The following is a 21,197-nucleotide window of genomic DNA, read 5'->3' as shown; positions in this document are numbered from 1 at the left end:
TTTAATATATGCTTTGAGCATACATATATTTACATCCATGGTGCAGAAATACATTTGACATGAAGTAGATTTATATTTTTAAATATGAGCTTATATCAGGCTGCACAGATTAATATATAATTTTAATACTCCATTAATATATTTACTGGCTTATACATATCTGTGCATTATTTCATGTCGTGAAAAGTAACTGTGACATTATCAATTGTAAGTTGAATCTTATAGCCTATGTTTATGCTATATTTCTCAATATAGAGCATTGGAGAAAATAAAGAATAACGAGCGCGTCAAGCAACTCAAGCCACTGGACATAACGGAAGTAAAGTGATTTTTTTGCCTTCAAAATAAAGGCGTCGTTATTCCTCAAAATAATCGCTGCAGCACACATTCGCCAATAAAGGTTTTATTTTGAAAGTTTTGACCGGAAAACTTCAGTTTCACTGGCTGACTTGACGCTAGTGCGCGGGGGTGCGTGATGACGTACAATTACAGCGCCAGGGAAGCTAGCACTCCAGCTAACTAGCTTAGCTTCATGTTTTGAAAGGGGATAACTGACAACTCCACTGCTTTTGTTGGCTGATGTTTTGTCGAATTAGATGGTCCAGGAACCGTCCCGGTTTCGAGTAATCTCTTCGTTTCGTCTCAACCGCCGGTCGACATGGCAGAGGGGGAGGATTTATCGCCAAACCTTCTGACAGAGGAGATGAACAGCAGCAATGGCGAGTTAGTACCTCCAGACGGCTTATGCTGGGTGTCAGTGTTGTCCTGCCTGCTGCTTGCCTGCTCTTATGTGGGGAGTTTATACGTATGGAGGAGTGACCTGCCAAGGTGAGTCCAGACGGTCCAGACTAATTCTTCTTCATTCTACGTTATTTAGGCACAAGTCTTGCTAGCTAGTAAGCTACCTAGCCCCACTTCCCTTGCGGCATTATGATATAGCACATGTAACTGTTACTAGCCCCGTTTAGTTTCATTCTATCTTGTATGGCGCGAACGTCACGCCAAAAATCAGGCAATTTAATGCCGCTTTGCTTATCGGAAAACCTTTCACACATGGTAGAACAAGACTTTATACGAGTGAGAAGGATCTATTCGGCATACATGCGATACACCAATCATGACTTACTTGAAGAAAATTTTAACTTTAAAATTAGTTCCCATGTTATTCCCACACCTCCTTCCACCAAAACACACAGTGAATAGCGGTAGCGAACAGTGTGAACCAATTCCAAAAGTCGAAATTCTATTGAAATACGTGCTGCTTGATGGATAAGATCTATGCGGAAATTTAGTAGTCGCTCCTAAGGATCCAATTAGTGTTTAAGTCGTGTTCTACAATGTGTGTACGTTTGCCGATAAGCCAGGCAGTGTTAAATTGCCAGATTTTTGAATGGAGTTTGGCGTGACAGTCTGTCCATCCTTTCGTGTCGGGGCTAGTGAGGTACTTCATTAATTAAATGTGTCCCCGCTGTGTGTTTGTGATAATAATGAGTATTACAAAAGGGTTTTGCTTCTCCCTCTCTCTCCTCATGTTTTCCATTGTCAGGGATCACCCAGCAGTGATCAAGAGGCGCTTCACCAGTGTCCTGATTGTGTCTGGCCTGTCGCCTGTCTTCGTGTGGGCATGGAGAGAATTCACAGGTATCAGGGTGAGTCTCTGCCTCAGTTACTTACTAGTTGATAATGACATTTCCTGTTATTACAATGAAAGCTATGATAATTCTCGTTTGGGCTACTGATCAGAGACCGCTTACCAGGTCTTTTGTAAATTGCAACCATTATAATCTGCTGTCAAACATGATGGGAGGTAGACTGGCTTTTTACTTTCTCTTTCTGTGTGTGTGTGTGTGTGTGTGTGTGTGTGTGTGTGTGTGTGTGTCAGCCTGGCTCGTCGCTGCTGGGTCTTATGGGGATCCGGTTTGAGGGCCTCATCCCTGCAGTCATACTTCCTCTGCTGCTCACCATGGTAAGAAACACCTTCCTCTTTGATGATGATGATGATGATGATGATGATCCACTGCCTGGATAGATTTGGAGTATAGCTTTGTCCCTTCTGTTTTTGGCCGATATTGGCCTTTTATATTGTATAATTGATCAGTGCTACACTGGCTGTCTATGGGAACCTGAGCTGATTGTTATGAGGCATTTTGATCAGATTCCACACAAATATGCATGACTATGTATTATTATTATTATTAGCAGTAGTAGTAGTGGGTTCACTGTTTTTTGGCATGAAAATGGTCAGATTTCAAGATATTAAATATTAGCACAAAATATCACCAGCTTCAGTCCAAAAACATCAATATTGGCATTTGCCTTCAAAAACCCATATCGCTCAAACCCACATTTGTGATATATATTTCATTTTCCATTGATCGTAGAAAAAAAATGTAATACCAATATGAGCATTTCATGATCTAACCCCTTTATAATGAGCAGTCAAGTGATGAAATCATAAGAATTGCAGAAAAACAAATGCTTGTAATTCAAATTAGGCTTTCCCCAAGAATGAAATTGTGGGGGAAAAACTGAATACTTGTAATTTTGTGGCATGAAAATGGTCAAATTTAATCGTCCATTAGTCAAAACCCATATAGGTCAAACCTCAGCCCCTGTTTAAAGCTATGGGCTGTGGCAGAAAGAGATTATGTTGCACTCTACAGTATTCCACCTCTTGACTGTGTCTTCCTGTGCTGCAGGTCCTGTTTCTGGGCCCGCTCATGCAGCTGGCCATGGACTGTCCCTGGAGCTTCATGGACGGCATCCGGGTGGCCTGTGGTGAGACAGTCGACATACTGGACGTTGTTCTACCCTGTTCCTTATGCCATCAGAGATTTTAGGGCCTTTTCAAACCCACTGTTGGTTTGATTTGGTCCAAATCTGGGAACAAGTTGTTTGATTTGGTTTGCAATATTACAACATAAGTTATCAACGGCAGCCACATGGGGGCAGTCATTTCTTTCATTAGTCAGAAAGGACTTTCTTCCAGGGTAAAACTTGTCCTTAACCCATGATTCATGGCGCGTTTAACCCATAACACACAGTGCTTTCTGTGTTCCACTTGACCCTAAGCAGCCCCTCTGTCTCCGTCCTGCCCGCAGACCCGTGGTTCTGGACGCTGTGCTTCAGCGACATGCGCTGGCTGAGGAACCAGGTGGTGGCGCCGCTGACGGAGGAGCTGGTGTTCAGGGCCTGCATGCTGCCCATGCTGGTGCCCTGCGCCGGCCCGTCCACCGCCATCTTCACCTGCCCCCTCTTCTTTGGAGTGGGTGAGTTCGGGCAACATCAGTCCCAGTCATAGAGATGGAAATACAGGATTCTTCTACAGAGTGTCTGGAGGTTCTTAAAAAGTCTGAAAAACTATGAATAATCTATATTTAAGGCCTTCAGAAGTACCAATTAGATTGGTTTAGCTCTTATGTTTTCTAGACTATTAGGTCTTATTTTCTCACCATGCAATGACAGGTTTCTTTATGATGCATGTCCACTCTTAGATGAATCCAGAACAGAGTTAGTAGTGCAATCTGCATCCTATCTGCTTTATTAAACACATTGGACTTGATGTCCCCTGAAGAGTAACTCCACACTAAAACAATTTTTTGAGTTGTAAACTGGCATTTAGTAATGTTTAGTTATGAAACACATCAGTGTCATATTGGAGCCCAGATGTGCCGGTACCATATTTCTCTCAGTAAACCTGGCTCAGTTCGCCCTCCAGTGGTTAAAATGAGCAGCCCGGTGTTCAGTTGGAGATGCAGCCATGTTCAAGGATAATTGTCCCAAGATTTGTCATTTTATAAGGTGAACACTCCACCCCGTTCCAACCCAAACCCCCCTCCTCTCCCCGCTCTTCACGCCCACTTTCTTGAATTTTTTTTAAATGCAGTACGCGGAGAGAAGCTGAAACTGGGTGCAAAATTACTCTTTAATAATTAGTTTCCTGGTGTCCTTTTACTTACTGTTATTGTAGTTTCTGAACTTTCTTTAGCTGTGCTCAATCAGAAATAGCCTGGTTTTGCCTGCTCTTTGTTTTGGTTTTTATTTTGGTTTTTAATTTGGTCGGAAATCCAATTCCAGGTAGCATTGAAGAGGTCTAAAAAGTCTTGAATTTGGCTTTCTGAAACCTGCAAATACCCTGCATCTGTAGATCCCAACGTTTCCAGCAAAGACAGAAATGCTGCTAATGAAATCTTGACGCACACTAAAGTCAGCTTGCCGCTTTTATGTGGCTCTAATAATGTTGTTGTTCTTTCAGCCCACTTTCACCATGTGATCGAGCTGCTGCGCTTCAGACAGGGGACTGTGTCAGGGATCTTTCTCTCAGCAGGTAATGTAATTCTTGTACAGTATCTTATGGTTCCATCATTATTGACAGAGTTGACTGTTTGGAGATGGTAGGACAGAGTTGATAATGAACTGTGTTTCTCCTGCCTGCCACAGTGTTCCAGTTCTCCTACACAGCTGTGTTTGGAGCCTACACTGCCTTCATCTTCATCAGAACAGGTGAGGGCCTTTGCATTACATGTTACACCTATTTAATTACTACTTATTACTTCTGTAGTTCTATTGATGGGAACTACAGTCAGTATTTTTCCTTTTAAGATTTTGCGTACAGCCTCCTGGTCTGTCTGTCTAAGGTTTGACGGATAGTTTTTGAAGGCCAATACCAGTATTTAGTATTTCGCTGATATTCAGTATCTTTAAATTTGATGGTTTTCATGCCAAAAAATATATTCAGTGTTTCCCCCAGAATTTATTCTTGACAGGGTGGAAAAGCCTTCACTGCAATCATAGGGCACTAAAACGCTCCATTGAAACCCAGACTAATGTAACTCTTCTTTAAGGCAGGGTGACCCAGCTCACCTATTCAATGGTTGGAGAAACTCTGGGACACACAGAATTAATTTACAAAAAAACATAATTAAATAAATAAAACTTCATGTCAGGATTTCCAGACTGTTTTTCTGTAGCTGTGATCAGGGAGGAACCTTCATCATATCAGAGGTGGACGACACTGACTGGCTGATATTTGATATTTAATGAAAAGGCCAATAGCGGCCGGATATATCAGCAAACCAATATGTCGGTCTAACCATACATAGGGCACCACACAACTGAAACTAGTAATAATAACATTTATTCATACTTGTGTGGAATCCGAGCAAAATGCTGCATAAGAATCAGTTCCGTTAAGGTTTTCCTCTAGACCACCAGTGTAGTATTGAGCAGCTTGAATGCAAAAGTAGCGATATCTGCCTTTAAAAATCCACATTGGTCAAACCCAGTTGTCATTGTTGTCCCCTCCTCTCTGTGTCCTCAGGTCACCTGGTGGGCCCGGTGCTGTGCCACTCCTTCTGCAACTACATGGGTTTCCCTGCCATCAGCACGGCCCTGGAGCACCCGCACCGCTTCACCGTCCTCTCCTGCTACCTACTGGGGGTCTTCCTCTTCCTCTTCTTCCTCTTCCCCCTCACCGACCCCGTCTTCTACGGCCTCCCCACCCCGGTCTGCACCCTGGCCTCCTACGCCACCTCCCTCTGTCGCTCCTGATCCCAGCCTCCCCCACCACCTCCCATTGGACTACAGACCCATTGGACTGTTCCATAGCGGTGCCGCCTCCCACCGGCCCCATGCAGGGTTCAGGCCAAGCGGTTGAAGGAACTGGGTGGTGTTTTTGCCAAGCCGGAGTTGAGGTCAGGTTTGGTTTGGACCGACAGCGCTAACAGCCATGTAGCTAAGCTAAGTTGCCATAGGCTTTGGGGGAATAGAGTATCCACTCCCTACGGTCAGGGTGACCCTCAATACGTCAGTACATTTACATTTTATATTTAAGTCATTTAGCTGACGCTCTCATCCAGCGCGACTTGCTATGAGCAGGTAGGGGTTCAGTGTCTTGCTCAAAGGATACATGGCTATTGCTGGGATCGAACCCGAGACCCACCGGTTACAGGATAGTCACTAGGCTACACCGCCGCCCCAGTATGTGGTCTTAGTGTAGACTCAACAGGAGGTAACGTTAAAGGAAAAATCCACCCTCGGATTCTTACACTTACATATCATCAATCTGTGATGTTTAATGGATTCCAGGAGTTATTTTGTGATGAAGCGCTGTATTTTAGTTTTTTGGTGTACTCACTTTGCCTCGTCTACTTTTACTTCAGTTAGTGATTTCAAAAGTTGAGCCGTGCCCCTTACTCAAAACGCAGCATGTTTTGTGACCGCATTACATTCTGGTCTATTGAGGCTACTGTCAGTGGAGAAATTGGTCTCTCTGGCTCTTATACAAGAGCCAGAGACTGACGACGCTCCTGCTCTTTGATTCTGAGGGACTGACACCAAAACCTGACGTTTACCGTTAATGTTTTAGATCGCTGAAACATTTTCTGCTATCAAACTACATTGTAGCTGCTGGAAATACCTCAATGCGGCGTCACTTTGTCTATGTTTGTCCAGTTAATAGCTGTTTAACAGTATTATCGTTTAGGGTGGATTTCTCCTTTAACTGATTTCAGACGCCAGGCCTTTGCTGTTGTAGAAGCTCATTCTGCTTGAATAGGTCAGTGTTTTATACATAGAGAGATATTAATATTAATGGTATAAAGGGTGAAAATGGTTATTTATATACATCTGCATGTTTCAGTGCTGGTAGTTTGTTGTTTTGTTGGTGAGGGTCGGTGATGGGATGGGTTGGGGGGAGGGTCACTGTTCCTAAAGGTGGAGACTAGAGTATGTTGTTAACCTGCAGCTGGTTTTTGAGGATCTTCCCTCTGAGGCCTCTAGGCCTTGTTCTCACACTCGCGATGCCAAACACTTGGCAGAGTCTCAAGCACCACATTCATATCCTGAGTTCAATAATGTCCAGCTCTCATTCCGCGTATTCATTCCAAACATCCTGCTTATAGGCGCTTACAATCGCTAAACCAACATCACCGTTATGGCTCATATGTTTTCACAGGCTCTTTCCCAAACGCTATATTTATGGAGTTATAAGGGTATGACACAAGACGTACGCCCCAACTCTCCTATTCTCCTGTTTTTGCTTCTGCTGCCTTTGTAATTGTAGGGGAAGTAACTTTTAAAAACGAGGGTGCCACGACTGTTTCTGTCCCCTTTTCGCAGAGGGACCGGAAACCCACCAACACTCAGGTGTAGTTGTATGGAGGCGAGAACGCTCTAACCACTACGTCGCATGCTGCTAACTTGCGTATTCGCAATACAAAAGAGTCAGGAAAAGTCCCGTCGTTTCCCACGTACACGCACCGCATGAAACACACATTCACGCGCGCACACATCCAGCTTTACTACGAAACGGGACTTCGAAAGGTAATACTCCACGAACGTAGCAGTTCCGGACACACTCGGCCACTTCTGTTCACGCACTCTTTGATTGGGGTTCCTGTCTTTTTTTTTAAGAGTTTCCTGAAAAGTAAGTGGCATAAAATCATCCATTTTCAAGAAGCTAAAAATGGAATTTCATATTAAAGAGCAAGTGTGACGGATTTGGCTTAGGGTTTCCTGGAACGTTAACGTACTTTTCTAGCACTCACTCATCGTTTTACTTTTGTTTGTGACCGACGTATTTATTTGATCGAAGACAGTTGTAGTTCTTTGCACTAGACTTGTTTGCAATGTTGCATAATTTAGAGGCTCTGTTACGGAGACTTTAGGGCGAATGGTGTTTTTTTTTTTCTTTCTTGAAAGTGTCCGGATGCTTCATTTTACCTGCTTATAGAGCGAATGGCAAGTCCATCCAATGTTCTCGCTCTGAATCGACTGAAGTGGAATGCACGGATGATCATCGGTCAGTGGAAAAGGCCGATTGGCTCTTTCACTATAACTTCCTAACTGCACTTGTCGAGGTCGTTTACAGCTTGACAGTCGTTCAGGTGCTTCTGAGAGTCCCAAAAGCACTCACAAAATGGTGGCAAACGTACTATATAAGCTAAATCCATACTGTGAAGAAGTGGGTCGCTTGGATCTTCAGCAATAAATTGTATTTGGGCAGGGAATTACTTAAGTGGTGGGCTGAAACAAGGAACTGGATAATGTTTATGTGGTATGGAGTGGAACTAGGGTCTAAAATTATTTTTAGCATTTCACAATGAATTACAAACTCGATCCATTTTGTAAGTGAGTGAGCAAGTTTTAAATGAACTCACAGTACCTGATTCTATACATGAAATAATGCTGAAAACAGGCAGGGTGACGTATTTCTATGAAAATGTATAATTGTTTTGCACAGAAAAATTATTCTCGGCAGGTACATTTTTAAGTTTACCTCGGCAGGCGAGGCCAAATGTTAATTTCGCACACTGTTTTGATGCCAAGATGCATTCAAGATTGGACTGCACCTGCCTAACATCGACACCGGAGGGCGTCAGAGCGCTGTGGACTATTATTCTTGAGTTTAGCCGAGCACCTCTGCAGTGTGTTTATTGGCTTGTCTGACATCAGTCATCCGTCCCTGGGAAAACCAATTTGCTCTAATTTATTTTCCCTTTACCTTCTACTCGATTATATCCCATCCCAATAGGAGAGATTGACGCAGGGAGGCGGGGAATAGCGCTCGGACCTTGTGGTGAGACCCCCCCCCCCCGCTGCTTAGTATTCTCTCAAATCACATTAAAAAAGCCCGGGACCGGAGTTTTAGTTCTGCCCTGCCTCCCACACTGTTCCCTCACACCTTCTCCACTCCTCATCCTTTAACCATAAGCGCTTCATCAGCCTACTACTGATCCAGAAGCATGCGTAGGTCTTACACAATATGGATTTGAAGAGCCTAGTATTGGTGTAACATGTCTGGTAAACGATGATGCTGGAACCCAAGGCTTTTCATACATCCAAATTAGGGTTAGACCGATGTATCAAGTCGCTATTGGGCTTTTATTAAGTATCAGATATGGGCCAGTCATGTGATCCACCTCTGATATGATGGAGCTTCTTTCCTGACCACAGCTACAGGAAAACAGGGTTAGTTTTGGAAGAGAATATCGGCTACTTGCAGCTTTGCTACAAACAATGTCAGCATCAGCCTTCAAAAGCCCATATCGGTCGAACCCTAATCCAAATGCGCTCCAAAACACTAATGAATGTTTTTAGCGCCTGGCTTTAGCCCTTCCAGCACCATTTTGTAAAGAGAAACATCCACTATTCTGCAGAATGAAATGATAAGATTCCCTCCCATCCTGCTGTCAGCTAGTGGATGGATTGTCCTCATAGTTTTGAATCTGTACGCACCCCCCCCACACACACACAAACACACGCACACACAGTTCAACCAAACACTGTCACTGACTCCTACTGTCTGTTATCCTGCTCATCACTGCGCGCTTTACTTTGTACCTGTCCTGTTCTTGAGCTTTTTTTTTTTTTTTTTTTTTCCTGTCATTGACTTGAAACTCGGAGACGTTGGTACATTTATTTGCAAGACACTCGGGAGGGTGAAACCTTTAGCTCCCCTTTTCCTGCTGTAAGAAAAAAGAAAAAAAACACTTAACTGTTTGTCCTCCCAAAATGTCTTTATCCAACAATCACATCTATATTTGCTGTTGAGAAGGTGCATAACCTGCACATATACATATATATATATATATATGTATGTATGTATGTGTATATATATATATATATATATATATATATATATATATATATATATATATATATATAAAATAATATGCAGAGAGGATAGCATTCACAGAGACTCCAGAATCTATTTTTGCTAAGTTTTAGCAGCTCGGCTATTTTAATATACAACACCAGAGGAAGGATAATTTAAAACGTGCATTTTCAAAAACTGGTTAAATATGTATAGTGAGTCCGCTTGTAAAACAGAACTACACAGATGTTTATATTGAGCACTATATTTTGTAATCAGATCTATTTTGGCGACATGAACTGAATGTACAGATGTATGTGCATGTATTTTACGTTCACCGTCTCACAGTTGTTCAATGCAAATTACTTGGAGACTTCAATTTAACGAAACAGTGTTTTAATATGACAATCTTTTACAGAAACTTTGGAATCACACCGTGCAAAAAATATCAGCAATTTGTAAATAAATGAGATAATTTTATAAATCAGCTGGTGGTTGTACTGTTATTGCCTGCCTCTGCAAAATCTGATTGCTGATGATTGCTTTGCCGGAACAGAAAGGGATTATAATGTTCTACCATGTAACACTAACTTGATAATGAACTGCTTCTAGCTGTGCAGCATATGTTTTTGATTGATTACATATTTATTGTAGAATTGATCAATACCACACTGGGTGTCTATGGGATTTTGATTGCATTCCACACAAGTATACATGAATATATTTATTGTTATCAGCATCATCATAATCATTCTTGGTTTCAGTGGAGAGTTTTAGTGTCCCATGATGGTGTAAATGCTGTGTCAGAGGCTTTTCCATCCTGACAAGAATAAAATTCTAGGGGAATTTAAAGATGCTGAACATCGGCACAAAATATCAGCAGCTGCAATCTCAAAATATTGGAATCGGTCTTCAAAAACCTACATAAAATGGACCCTATTCTATTCTTATTCTATTGTCTACTAACCTCAGCTAAGCTCAGCTCACTGAATGAGAATGTTTAGTTCTACTCCTTGCCATGCGTATCCAGAATATGTTCCAAAACTCATTGCTGTAACATCTAAAGTTCTGTATTCCTCTATTCTCTAATGTGCAGGAGTTGGCAGTGAGATGAGCTGCCTCCTGCAGGTGAGATGAGACATGATACTCCTCCAAGTATTGATAATTGCTTTACCTTGAGCCAAACACAATTTGGCATTGCGTGAGCGTGGAATTATGAGCTTCTGTCTGACTTTTTTAATCAAAATTGAGTTATCCACATATTCATGATCTTTGTTACTTGAGCTTGTGTGGTGTTACTTTTAAAAACTAGATGGCACTCAGTAGAGCGTATACCTTCGCCAACGCTATGCAATTGTCAAGATATGAGAGTTCCACATGTCGGATTTTCACCAAAAGTTAATTTCTTCCATTCCACATTACCAACTTGTTTCACATCAGGAGATTCACTTCACTTTCATTTGTCTGTGATGCAGTATTTTCCATTTACCAGTGCAGCAAATTGGATAAATACAGATAAAATCAAGTAAGCATGTCGTCCCCCACGAATGATGCAGGCGCCCCTTGGGCCAATCAGTGACAAAATGCATCATCCCTCCAAGTTTCATCAAAATCAGACCAGCGGTGTAACTCTCAAAGTTAAAAATTGTGACCTTTGATTCTACCAGCCTCATTAGGCCAGGCAGTGATATTTGTAAGGATAGCTGGATTTTTGTGGCAAGTTTAATGTAAATTCGACTTAACAGTGTTGGAGTAGGGGCCTTTCAAAGTTAGAAATGTTGACCTTTAATTATAGGAACATGCTTTTGAAGCTGTTTGTAGCCGCAGTTACCTTGCCTGTGGATTCCATTTGTGCCACAGAACCATGCATTTTTATTAGAAATACAACAGACCTCAGTGAGCTTGGTATTTTAAAGTATGAAAAGTTTTTTTTTATAGCAACTTGAGTGATTGCCGGCTGTCGAAATGTCAAATGTTGCTTGAGATTACATGCATGGCTGGTTGTCGCGTGGCTTGGATTTCACGGGCGTTTTCGTATATCCGCTTCCAGATGTACACGTTTTTAATCTCCATTGATAAAGGCTCAGCCAATCCTTGGTAAGTGGAAATCAAACTTTGAGATTGACTGCTGAAACAGTGAGGAAATAGAGTCGGCTCCTTGCAAATAGAACTTGTTGCTCTGTTCATTTTCACTGCGTTAAAATTCAGTGGTTGGAGCAAATTAAGGTGAGGAAAACTACATGTTAAAATTCTGTCAGTAACATTTTCTCTGCTGAGGACATTCTGTTCTGTACCCGAGCCTCTGGAACATGAAAGACCTACAAGAACTTAAGCATCCATCCTCTCCTCATCCTCTTCCCTCCATCATCTTCATCATCTATCTTCTCATCCTCTTCCCTCCATCATCTTCTCCAACATCCATCCTCTCCTCATCCTCTTCCCTCCATCATCTTCATCATCTATCTTCTCATCCTCTTCCCTCCATCATTTTCTCCATCATCCATCTTCTCTATCCCCTTCCCTCCATCATCTTCTCCATCATCCATCTTCCCCTCATCCTCTTCTCTCCATCTTATCATCATCAATCTTTGCCTTATCCTATTTCCTCCATCACCTTCTCCTCTGTCCTCTTCTCTCCATCATTTTCATCTTCGATCTTCTCCTCATCCTCTTCCCTCCATCATCTTCATCATCCATCTTCTCCTCATCCTCTTCCCTCCATCATCTTCTCCTCATCCTCTTCCCTCCATCATCTTCTCCATCATCCATCTTCTCCTCATCCTCTTCCCTCCATCTTTTCCTTATCCTCTTTCCACCATTGTCTTCTTCATCATCCATCTTGTCCTCATCCTCTTCCCTCCATCATCTTCTCCTCATCCTCTTCCCTCCATCATCTTCTCCATCATCCATCTTCCCTCTATCATCCTCTTCATCACCCTCTTCCCTCCATCATCTTCCTCATCACCCTCTTCATCCTCCATCCTCTCCTCCATCTTTTCCCTCCATCCTCTTCCTTCCATCCTTCCCTCTATCCTCTCCTCCCACCATCTCCTCCTGTGTCACAATCACTCCAGGACAATCAAAGGGAAATTAAAAAAAGGGAAATTAAAATAGCCTAGAGAGAATTTGAATAGCCAAAGAGAGAGAGAGAGAAAAGTAAACGTAGGAAAAGAGTGATGACCGATTTCATCTTATTAACCAGTGACTGGAAAGAGCAGGCGGTTAATCTTCTGGCAGTTTAATATTCTCTCAAGGGATGTCGTCTTATTTGACATCAAAACACACTGGATCAGAAAGCAGACCCTGTTGATCAGTGGGAAACTATGGATGACCTCAAGATGTTCTGCTGAGAGTAAATGTCACAAAGTAAATGTCACAAAAATATCGTTTTTTTTCCAAATCATCCTTGAAATGTAATGGCTTCAGATATTTAAATAAATATTTAAATGAAAATAGAAATGTTAGCTGATTAATTTGCGCAAACATGATCATGTAAAAAAAGCATTTAAAAAAAGTTTTAATGAGAATACATTATATCCCACAGGCACGGAATGCCCCCAATTATGGAATTACAGTTGAAGCCTTAGTCGGAAATCTTCAGTTGAGAGTTGTCCCATGATGTTTCAGAGACTTTTCTCCACATTCTGGGGGAAACTGAATCCTTGTCCTTTTTTTGGCATTTAAGTATAAAAATCATCTATTGGCGACTATGTCATTCTAAAAATATCGGTAACAGCCTTCAAAAACCTGTATCGATCAAACCCTAATTCATAGTATAATGATAGTAAATCGTATCAAAATTATTCAAGTTATATGTAGATGAGGTCTTGATAAATTAATGCCTTTATGAAAATATAATTTTTCTTTATACTGCTGGTTGTTATGTTGATCACCGACCGGCAGTTATAGTTTACCCTGCTTTCTATCAAAAAACTACACAAGAAAAATTAATTTTTCTACTCCCTCCCTGTGTAAAATGTAAGAGTGCGTTTAAAAAGGACACGGTTGGGAGCACACAGGTAGTTACAATGTGAGATTTGCGGACAGACGGCACTCTACCAAATGATCCGTAAACAAAAGCTGGAGCCTCCAGGGCCGGCAGGGCTACAAGGAGGGGGGGCTGGTGAACTTTCCAATTCTCTGGTGTGCCATTTCACATTCTAGTTTCAGGTCAGGGATTGTTGTTGTTGTTGTTGTGTGTGTCTGTGCGTGCGTGTGTTATTAAATCATGCCATGGAGACCTGTCCCTGTCTGGGTTGAGAGATAACTTCACAGCCAGTGTGGAAGTAACGACTTACATTTAACGTTACTTATTACTGTAAGTACCTTCTTGGTGAGTATTTTTTGAAGTCAGTAATTTTACTTTTACTTAAGTATGTTTTAAGTATTGTACTTCATGGCATTAAATTTAACATGACCGTTCAAATTTATTCATGATAGTAGCTTAGTTAATGTCCATCCAGCTACAGTACTTAGCCTGTTGTCTAGCTAGTTCGCTAGCTTTGCTAGCTAGTTGGAAAGCTACTAGCAAAAGAAACATCAATGTAGTAACGTTATTTAACGTAATTTTTTTTTTTGTAATCACAGATTGAATACATTTCAAATTTTTATTTGTAGACGGTCAACATAGTCTGTAAAACGACCTCTGTCCTCCTGTTGGTTTAGCATGCTAAAGATTCTATGTAACAATGTATTTTTTATTTTTTATTTTTAAAGTAGCCAGTTACTTTTACTTTGAAGTGTACATTTGAAAACACCTACATTTTAGGAAAGCAACAGTACTTCTAGTGAGTAGGATATTTTGGTCTGCTTTCCACACCGGAGCTCCTCACATTCCTCTGGAGTTGGCATGTAGGCTACTTCACATTGCTGTGAATAAGACACACATACTGTACACACACACACACACACACACACACACACACACACACACTCTTATCAACACCACATGCCCACTCACCATCTATCCTCCACACACACACACACACACACACACACCCTCTCTGTCTCTGCATGGGCATAGTGGTTCATATCAATCCCAGTGTGTCTCTCTGAGGTCATGACTAATTAACGCAACACATCCTGCTGACTGTGAAATCAAATAGATTAATCTGAGACGGAGACCAGATTAGACTGACCTGGACGCTCTCCATCGGGGGTCACATGAAACAAAATGAGGAGGTGTTGGCGGTGTCTGTTATCTCACCGAGAGCCCGCAAGATGTTCAGGGAATTAAAAAAATGGCTGCCGTGAAAGCGCAGATGCCCTCCCAGGTATCCTTCCTCTGTCCTGCCTCTTTCCTTTGTCTCACTTTCCTTCATCGCTTTTTCACGAGGGCCTTCAGCTTCATGTAAAACCCTTGGATATACAGTACATGTTGCGAGTTCAAAAGAAATCAAACTGTGGATTGATTCCCAAATGTTATACTTACCCAAGCGAAATAGGTGAAATTGCTCAGACTTGCATAAAAGCATCAAAGTTGGTATAAATGAACAGTTCGACGCCCTGAACATTTACAGAATCCATCGCAAAAATGGTGCTGGTCAACCGTGGCAGGAACCAAGGACATTGTATTCTTTGGCGATCAAAGCTTAAGTGCAGAGACTTTTTTTTCTCAATCCTATGAAATGGAAAATCCATTTGCTGGTAATGGAGGAAAGAAAAACGGCGGCTACGGCTGATCGGTACCATTTTGCGATGGCTCAAATTCTGAAAATGTTCAGGGCATCAAACCTGTAATGCAAGTAGGCCTACATCAGTTTTGGTGCTTGTATGCAAATCTGAACTATTCATGTACATTTCGCCTGGACTATACAGTTCTATAATATAGTTCCTAAAGGATAAGGCTGGTGTTTTTTAATGCATTTCTTACCGTCAACAAACCCTATGAAAATAACAAAATCAACAATATGTTTGCTCTACTCCCGTTACTTTCTGACTTCCCACGTTCCCTTTTTAGCCTTCAAACCGGAAGTCATCGGCTGCAATTGTAAGCTAAAAACCTTTAAATACAGCCCACAAAGACATAGTTTCAATTTTAAAAATCGCTAACTGTTACCATGAAAAGTCAGGCTGTTGTAGTTATTACCAAATCAAATTCAAATGGGAACAAATTCTTCATTACGACGGGGACTATTTTCGGTGCTACGGAACTACTTTCCTAAGATGGAAAACGTGTTTACAGTCGGCTTATTAAGTTGTTTGAGGAAAAAGTCAGCTGGCCTGGTGCATCGTGATGATGAAATATGCTGCCCAGAGCAACGGCATGGCTCTCTGAAGTGTTTTTAATCGTTTTTTTTAATACAATGGAGTTCTATGGCTGCTGGGACATGAGGCTGCATTGGGCACCGGCTACATGGATGAGATTTGTTAGCAAAACAAATTAATTGCTGATTTTGTTATTTTCATAGGATTTGTTGAGGGTAAGAAATGCATTAAAAAACACCAGCCTTATCCTTTAATGTTAAAATTCTGCTGAGGAATGAACTGCCTATTGATTATGAAATTTCTATTCTAAAAAATAGGATATACTGTATATCAGAAAGCAAACACATGGACAAGTCCTCAAACAAAGTGTGCCACAGGTCCTTGTCACACACTTAAACACACATATTCAGCACTGTATATATAGTATGTAAATAGTGGTATCTAACTGTGTGTGTGTATGAAAAGGGTCTTTGTAGTACTGTAGACGTGCTTTGCAGACTTGTTTTCTGAGTCATTATTTGATAGACGGTATAGATCTTCTCCAAACACCGACAAAGGTGCTGCATCTGCACTGCATCACTGTCCAACTGGGTTTTCTCTGTAATGAAACACCCCAGCTGTCTCCTACTCATGTTATCTCTTCCCCAAGTGCACACAGCATACGTGGGTCTTTGGCATGGCGTCATTCCCGTCTCCGGGCTCGGTAAATAAACGGTGCTGAGCCCACAGTGCCACTCAGTTGGATGATAGCAGCCACTTGGCAGGTTATGAATACTGTTTGGTTAACCCACGCCCTTTTTGCCCAGCACCTCTTTCTCACTGTCTCAGTATGTGGATGTATAGACACAAATATACACATAGGCTCTATCTAAAAAAAAATGTGTGAAGGCCTATACCCCTTCTATATGTCTCTCTTTGTGATTACATACCAGTGAGAGCTCACAGTGGGCCTGATTGAGGCTTATTTTTCTGGCTGCTGTGAAGGCGGATATTTCCTGCCGTAGTGAGACAGCACTCAACGCTCAGATGTGTGAAAGTGTTTTGAGAGAGCGAAAGAGGTAGGAAGAATGTGTGTGCATGTTTGGAGAGAGGGAGAAAAAGTGTGTGTGTGTGTGCGTGTGCATTCAGAACAAGGCCCATCTCTCAGGTCGCAGTTTTCATTAGAGTAGGGCAAGAGGTACACAGCGTTCACATGACCCTTGTATGTGTGTGTACAGACGTGACTCCTGTCTCCAGGATGAAAAATATGCTGAAGGAATGCCTGCCTCGTTCCCCCTCTGTGTTCATGTTTAAGAGCTACAGGAAAAAAGGGGAGTGTGTGTGTGTGTGTGGGGTGGGAGGCGGAGTGGTGTGCCTGAGAATTTAAAGCACCGAGGGAAAGCAAACGGTCGGACACGGAATGTGGCTCTGATTTATCTCTTAAAGGAAAAAAATCCACCTTTAAACACTGTAACTGATGTAAATACAGCTATTACCAATGCACCTTGCATTTCTGGGCCCATTTTGTTGTTTGGTTGTGTATTTCTGTTATGCCCATGGATAACTGGTCAAACGTAGAACATGGAAAGATTTTCATCTATCTGCAACATCAACGGTAAACATCAGGTTTTGGTGTCAGTCCCTCACAAATAAAGAGCGAGGGCTTCTTTCTAGAGCCGCCATTTTAAACCGACGTTCAACAATCATGCAGGGAGAAATCCATCGTAGAAGAGGCTGGAGAAATTCTCTCGCTTTAACGTTATTGCTCTCTCCACCTACATGTAAAACCCACAGCTGAAAGCAACAAGTTCACGCCCCTTCTCTGGGGGTTGTCGAAAGGCATTCTGGGAAACACAGGAAATCACTTACTGAAGTAGAAGTAGACGAGGCAGGTTGAGGGAAAGTAGGTTCGCCAAAAAAGTAAATTACAACACTCCATCACAAAATAACTCCTGGAATGCACTTAACATCACAGACTGATGAGATCGAACAGTGTAAGAGGATCTTAGAGTGTATATTTCCTTTAAGAATGAAAAAGGACCAGTACTCTGTCCTCATAGTTTGAGGCTTCGAGTTACATTAGCAAAACAGTCGATGCATAGGAACGGCCTGGTAGCCCCGGAGGTGCTCTCGAAATAAGATAACAAAGTCAAGTGGTTTGGAAAGCGTGATCTGACCTGTCACCCCTGTCACTGCAGCAGGCGGGCCACCCTCTGAAGTGAGCGCATATACTCTTGCACGCATGCTAATTCAATTTAAAGGGAATCCACGCTTTGGTATGCAGAAAAAGACGACCTTAGCCATTTGGACCGGAGTTTATTCCGCTCCACGGCCTTCTCCTCCTCTTAACAGGAAGCACCTCTCCCGGATTCCCGTTGTTATGGTTGTCGGGGACGCTAACTTGTGAGCCGGGGGAGCCCGAGCTGCCGGGGAACTGTTCAGAAAGTGTAATTCCAGTGATCTCGGGAGGCACTGTGCACATAAACAACGAAGACGAGGCTTGCCTCCACAGCCTCGCGGGGTGTGAGGTGGTAATATAATCCGCGCGGCTAAAACCGAAGATACCGAAGCACCACTGCGGATTGAGTGAGCGGAAGCGTTAATAGAGCTTTACGACCAGTGCTACATTACTTTCATAGTGCGACGCACTAAGGTTATATAAGATATCAAATGCAGCATCGGTCCCTCAGCAAAACAGTATGCCTGTCTGTCCCAGTGTAAGCATTCCCATTTCTTCTTCTGTGATGATGATCTGTGATGATCTTCTCATCTTGCAGAGGCATGAAGAGGTCCACTTGTTGCTCACATCTGTATCATTGAGCCAAATGGTGGTCTCACTCTGGGAAAGAATTATCTCGCTTCCATTTTAAGTGGAAGGACCATGGGTGATGGAAATGGGAATGGATCATATAGGGTGATGCTCTAAGCTAGTATTTCTTAGCTCCAGAGTGCCCTCCATAACCACTTACATTGCAAATGAGATTGAATTCATTGCAGTAAGGACATGCACCCTCTCTTGAGAAAAGGTTTGTGTTGTGCTTTCAGTGCATTGATGTTGAAGGCCTTTAATCTTCTGGTGGTTTATAAAGTAGCCTTGTTTTTCATTACAGAGGTAATTATGGTTTTGTTATGACTAGAGGGCCTGGGAGAGGGAGAGGGAGTCTTATGCCGGGTCTTAATTACTATTTCCTGATTTGATTGGCACCCTATGGCCACAACATCCAACATCCGTCCTTGTAGTTTTATTCTTACAATATTTTGTCAATCGCAAATTCATCAATTCATATTGTTTTTATCAATATATACCCAAGGATACCATTAAAAACTTGACAGGAAAGCTGACAAGCCAATAGAATGCATTTCACAAATCAACAAGATCATCAGCCCTGATGGAAATTCTAAACAATCCACATCAACATTCAAACCTCAGCCAAGCTTCAACAAGTCTCACTAAAGGACCATTGCGTCTTTCAATTCTCCTTGCATTTGCTTGTGTTTTAGAAATGAGTATACAATGTGTGACTTCAGTTTTCTGGCTGATGGCCTTTTTCTGTATTTCTTGGAACATTTTGTATGGAGGTTTGCCAGGAATTTCAGGACACTAAAGCCCTTTACGGTGCTCAAACAGTGGGCAGGCACTCCTTAACCTGGACACCTACACTGCCCTCAACAGTCTTTTGGATCAACCTGGATAATGACTCAGTTTAGCACTACTGGATCTTGTGCTCATAAAAAGACTCAGGAAACTACAACCACAAGGTAAGAAGAAACTTTATTCTTCACACTTTTGCGGCTCCAAGTGGCAACGGGAGATACGTGTTTGAATTTTTGTAAATTTGAAGGACTTCATTACCCAGAAATGATGTCATTAAACTGGGCAGTCTTTGGACCTAAAGTTCTTCTTCTTAGTGGCTGGTAGTGGTGGAGGTGAAAAAAATAGCAGCAGATTCAACCATTGTTGCCATTTCTCTGGACGGATCGTTCACTTTCTACTGTTTAGGAGACTCTTTTGTATTTTGCACATAAGTCACTTTCTGTGCAGTGAGGAGATTTCCCACCAGTGTCCATACCAACACCAGAATTGAATTTGGCCAAATAGCCCAAATCTATGGTGTCTCAATTAGTGGGGATGGGGACAGTCCCACTTTGTGATTTAGGCTGATAAGATGGCTGGATTTTCATTTGCCTAGTGCAGCTTTAAATGAGGATACTTATGTTCTTGACCAATGGAGACACAGCAGAAGACTCTAATGGGCCTATGACTGGGCAGGCAATGGCAAAGCTACTAGATCAGTTGTGACTGCTGTGACATATTAGCACAGAGTCAGCGCTGTCTAGGCTAGCACAAGAACCATCAAGTCACAAGTTATATTTGTGTGAATGGAGATCTAATGTAGAAGGAATGGGAAAATGGTCAGTGTGGCAAATAAAGCCTGTCTACTTCTATGAGGTTTTTCCTATAATAGACAGCTGGTCCTGCAAATGGGCAGGAAAAACAGAGTCTGCACTGAGTCAGACAGCGCAGTTAATGAAGCCTGCTGGGTGTCTACTCTCCATCGCCTCAGCAAGAAGAAAGACAATCAGTCTAAGCACAGCCACTAACCTTGTTCGAGACCACGGAACCACTGGGAATCAGGGAACAGTATCATGTTTATTACTGTGGTATACCTCGTTGTTGCTCTATAGAGAGGGAAACACTAGCAAGGAACATATCAGTCATTTTAATCAGGGAATGTATTTATTGTCCTCATAAAACTGACGGTTGATGATAAACGTTAACAAAGGCTTTCTCTATTTTATCAAGGCTAAATGAAATTCTAGCAATTCTTAACAGCTACTAAAATGAAAATAATCCAGTACACAGTGAGTCAGGCTGAAGCCCCGTTATAGGGAATATTATTATAGATTTAGAAAGGTAACTGGGTTCATGCTTTCTCTGCTCAGCATGTAGAATAAGTAAACACAAGAGACACTCCTTATATTCACCTGTAGATGTCCAATTATTCCCTGTACCCTTTTGTGTCTCAAAATGATTTAAGAAAACTGTCGAGAATTCATACACACACACACACACACACACACACACACACACACACACACATACACACAGCTGCCTGTCTGTTTGTATGGGATGCAAATGAGCAGAGGCCTATTAGAGCACCATATGGGTGGTGCAGAAGAATGACAGCTCTGCAGCGAGATGCTTAATTTATCACACTGTGTCGGTATGTGGTACACGGTAACAGAAGAACCACCAAAGTGCCTCCCTCTGTCATGTTTCTGCACACAGAACCTGACAGAATTTGAATTTTCCCAACTTCTACCTTCTCTGGATGGTGGAAAGTCTAACAAAATGAATGTGGCCACATACGCTTATCCACCTGCTTGTCCCCCTCATCTTCTAATGAAGGTAGAG

At 42.1% G+C, this 21,197-nt stretch overlaps 2 protein-coding genes across 2 annotated transcripts in view; both read left to right on the top strand.

The window, feature by feature from the left end:
* Positions 1-21,197, top strand: part of rab1ba (zRAB1B, member RAS oncogene family a) — a 192,904-nt gene that overhangs the window by 43,249 nt on the left and 128,458 nt on the right. The gene's annotated exons all lie outside the window — the stretch shown is intronic.
* Positions 524-8,558, top strand: rce1a (Ras converting CAAX endopeptidase 1a). The gene is made up of 9 exons (XM_071926065.2): positions 524-828; positions 1,547-1,649; positions 1,883-1,966; positions 2,700-2,778; positions 3,102-3,269; positions 4,256-4,327; positions 4,441-4,503; positions 5,321-5,517; positions 7,871-8,558. Exons 1-9 carry the CDS (start codon positions 659-661, stop codon positions 7,988-7,990), a joined length of 1,056 nt encoding a protein of 351 aa, XP_071782166.1. The 5' UTR covers positions 524-658; the 3' UTR covers positions 7,991-8,558.

Source organism: Centroberyx gerrardi, chromosome 23 (genome assembly GCF_048128805.1).
Source record: "Centroberyx gerrardi isolate f3 chromosome 23, fCenGer3.hap1.cur.20231027, whole genome shotgun sequence".
NCBI classification, from domain to species: Eukaryota; Metazoa; Chordata; class Actinopteri; order Beryciformes; family Berycidae; genus Centroberyx; species Centroberyx gerrardi.
The sequence above is the reverse complement of the archived record's forward strand: the minus strand, read 5'-3'. Positions and strand labels throughout refer to the sequence as shown.

Excerpts from the sequence above, each read along its gene's own strand:
- rce1a (XM_071926065.2), top strand. The coding sequence starts at position 659 with ATGGCAGAGGGGGAGGATTTATCGCCAAACCTTCTGACAGAGGAGATG. Across the intron at positions 4,328-4,440 it reads AGGGATCTTTCTCTCAGCAG|TGTTCCAGTTCTCCTACACA; the intron begins GTAATGTAATTC and ends TGCCTGCCACAG. Across the intron at positions 5,518-7,870 it reads CCACCCCGGTCTGCACCCTG|CTTGACAGTCGTTCAGGTGC; the intron begins GCCTCCTACGCC and ends GGTCGTTTACAG.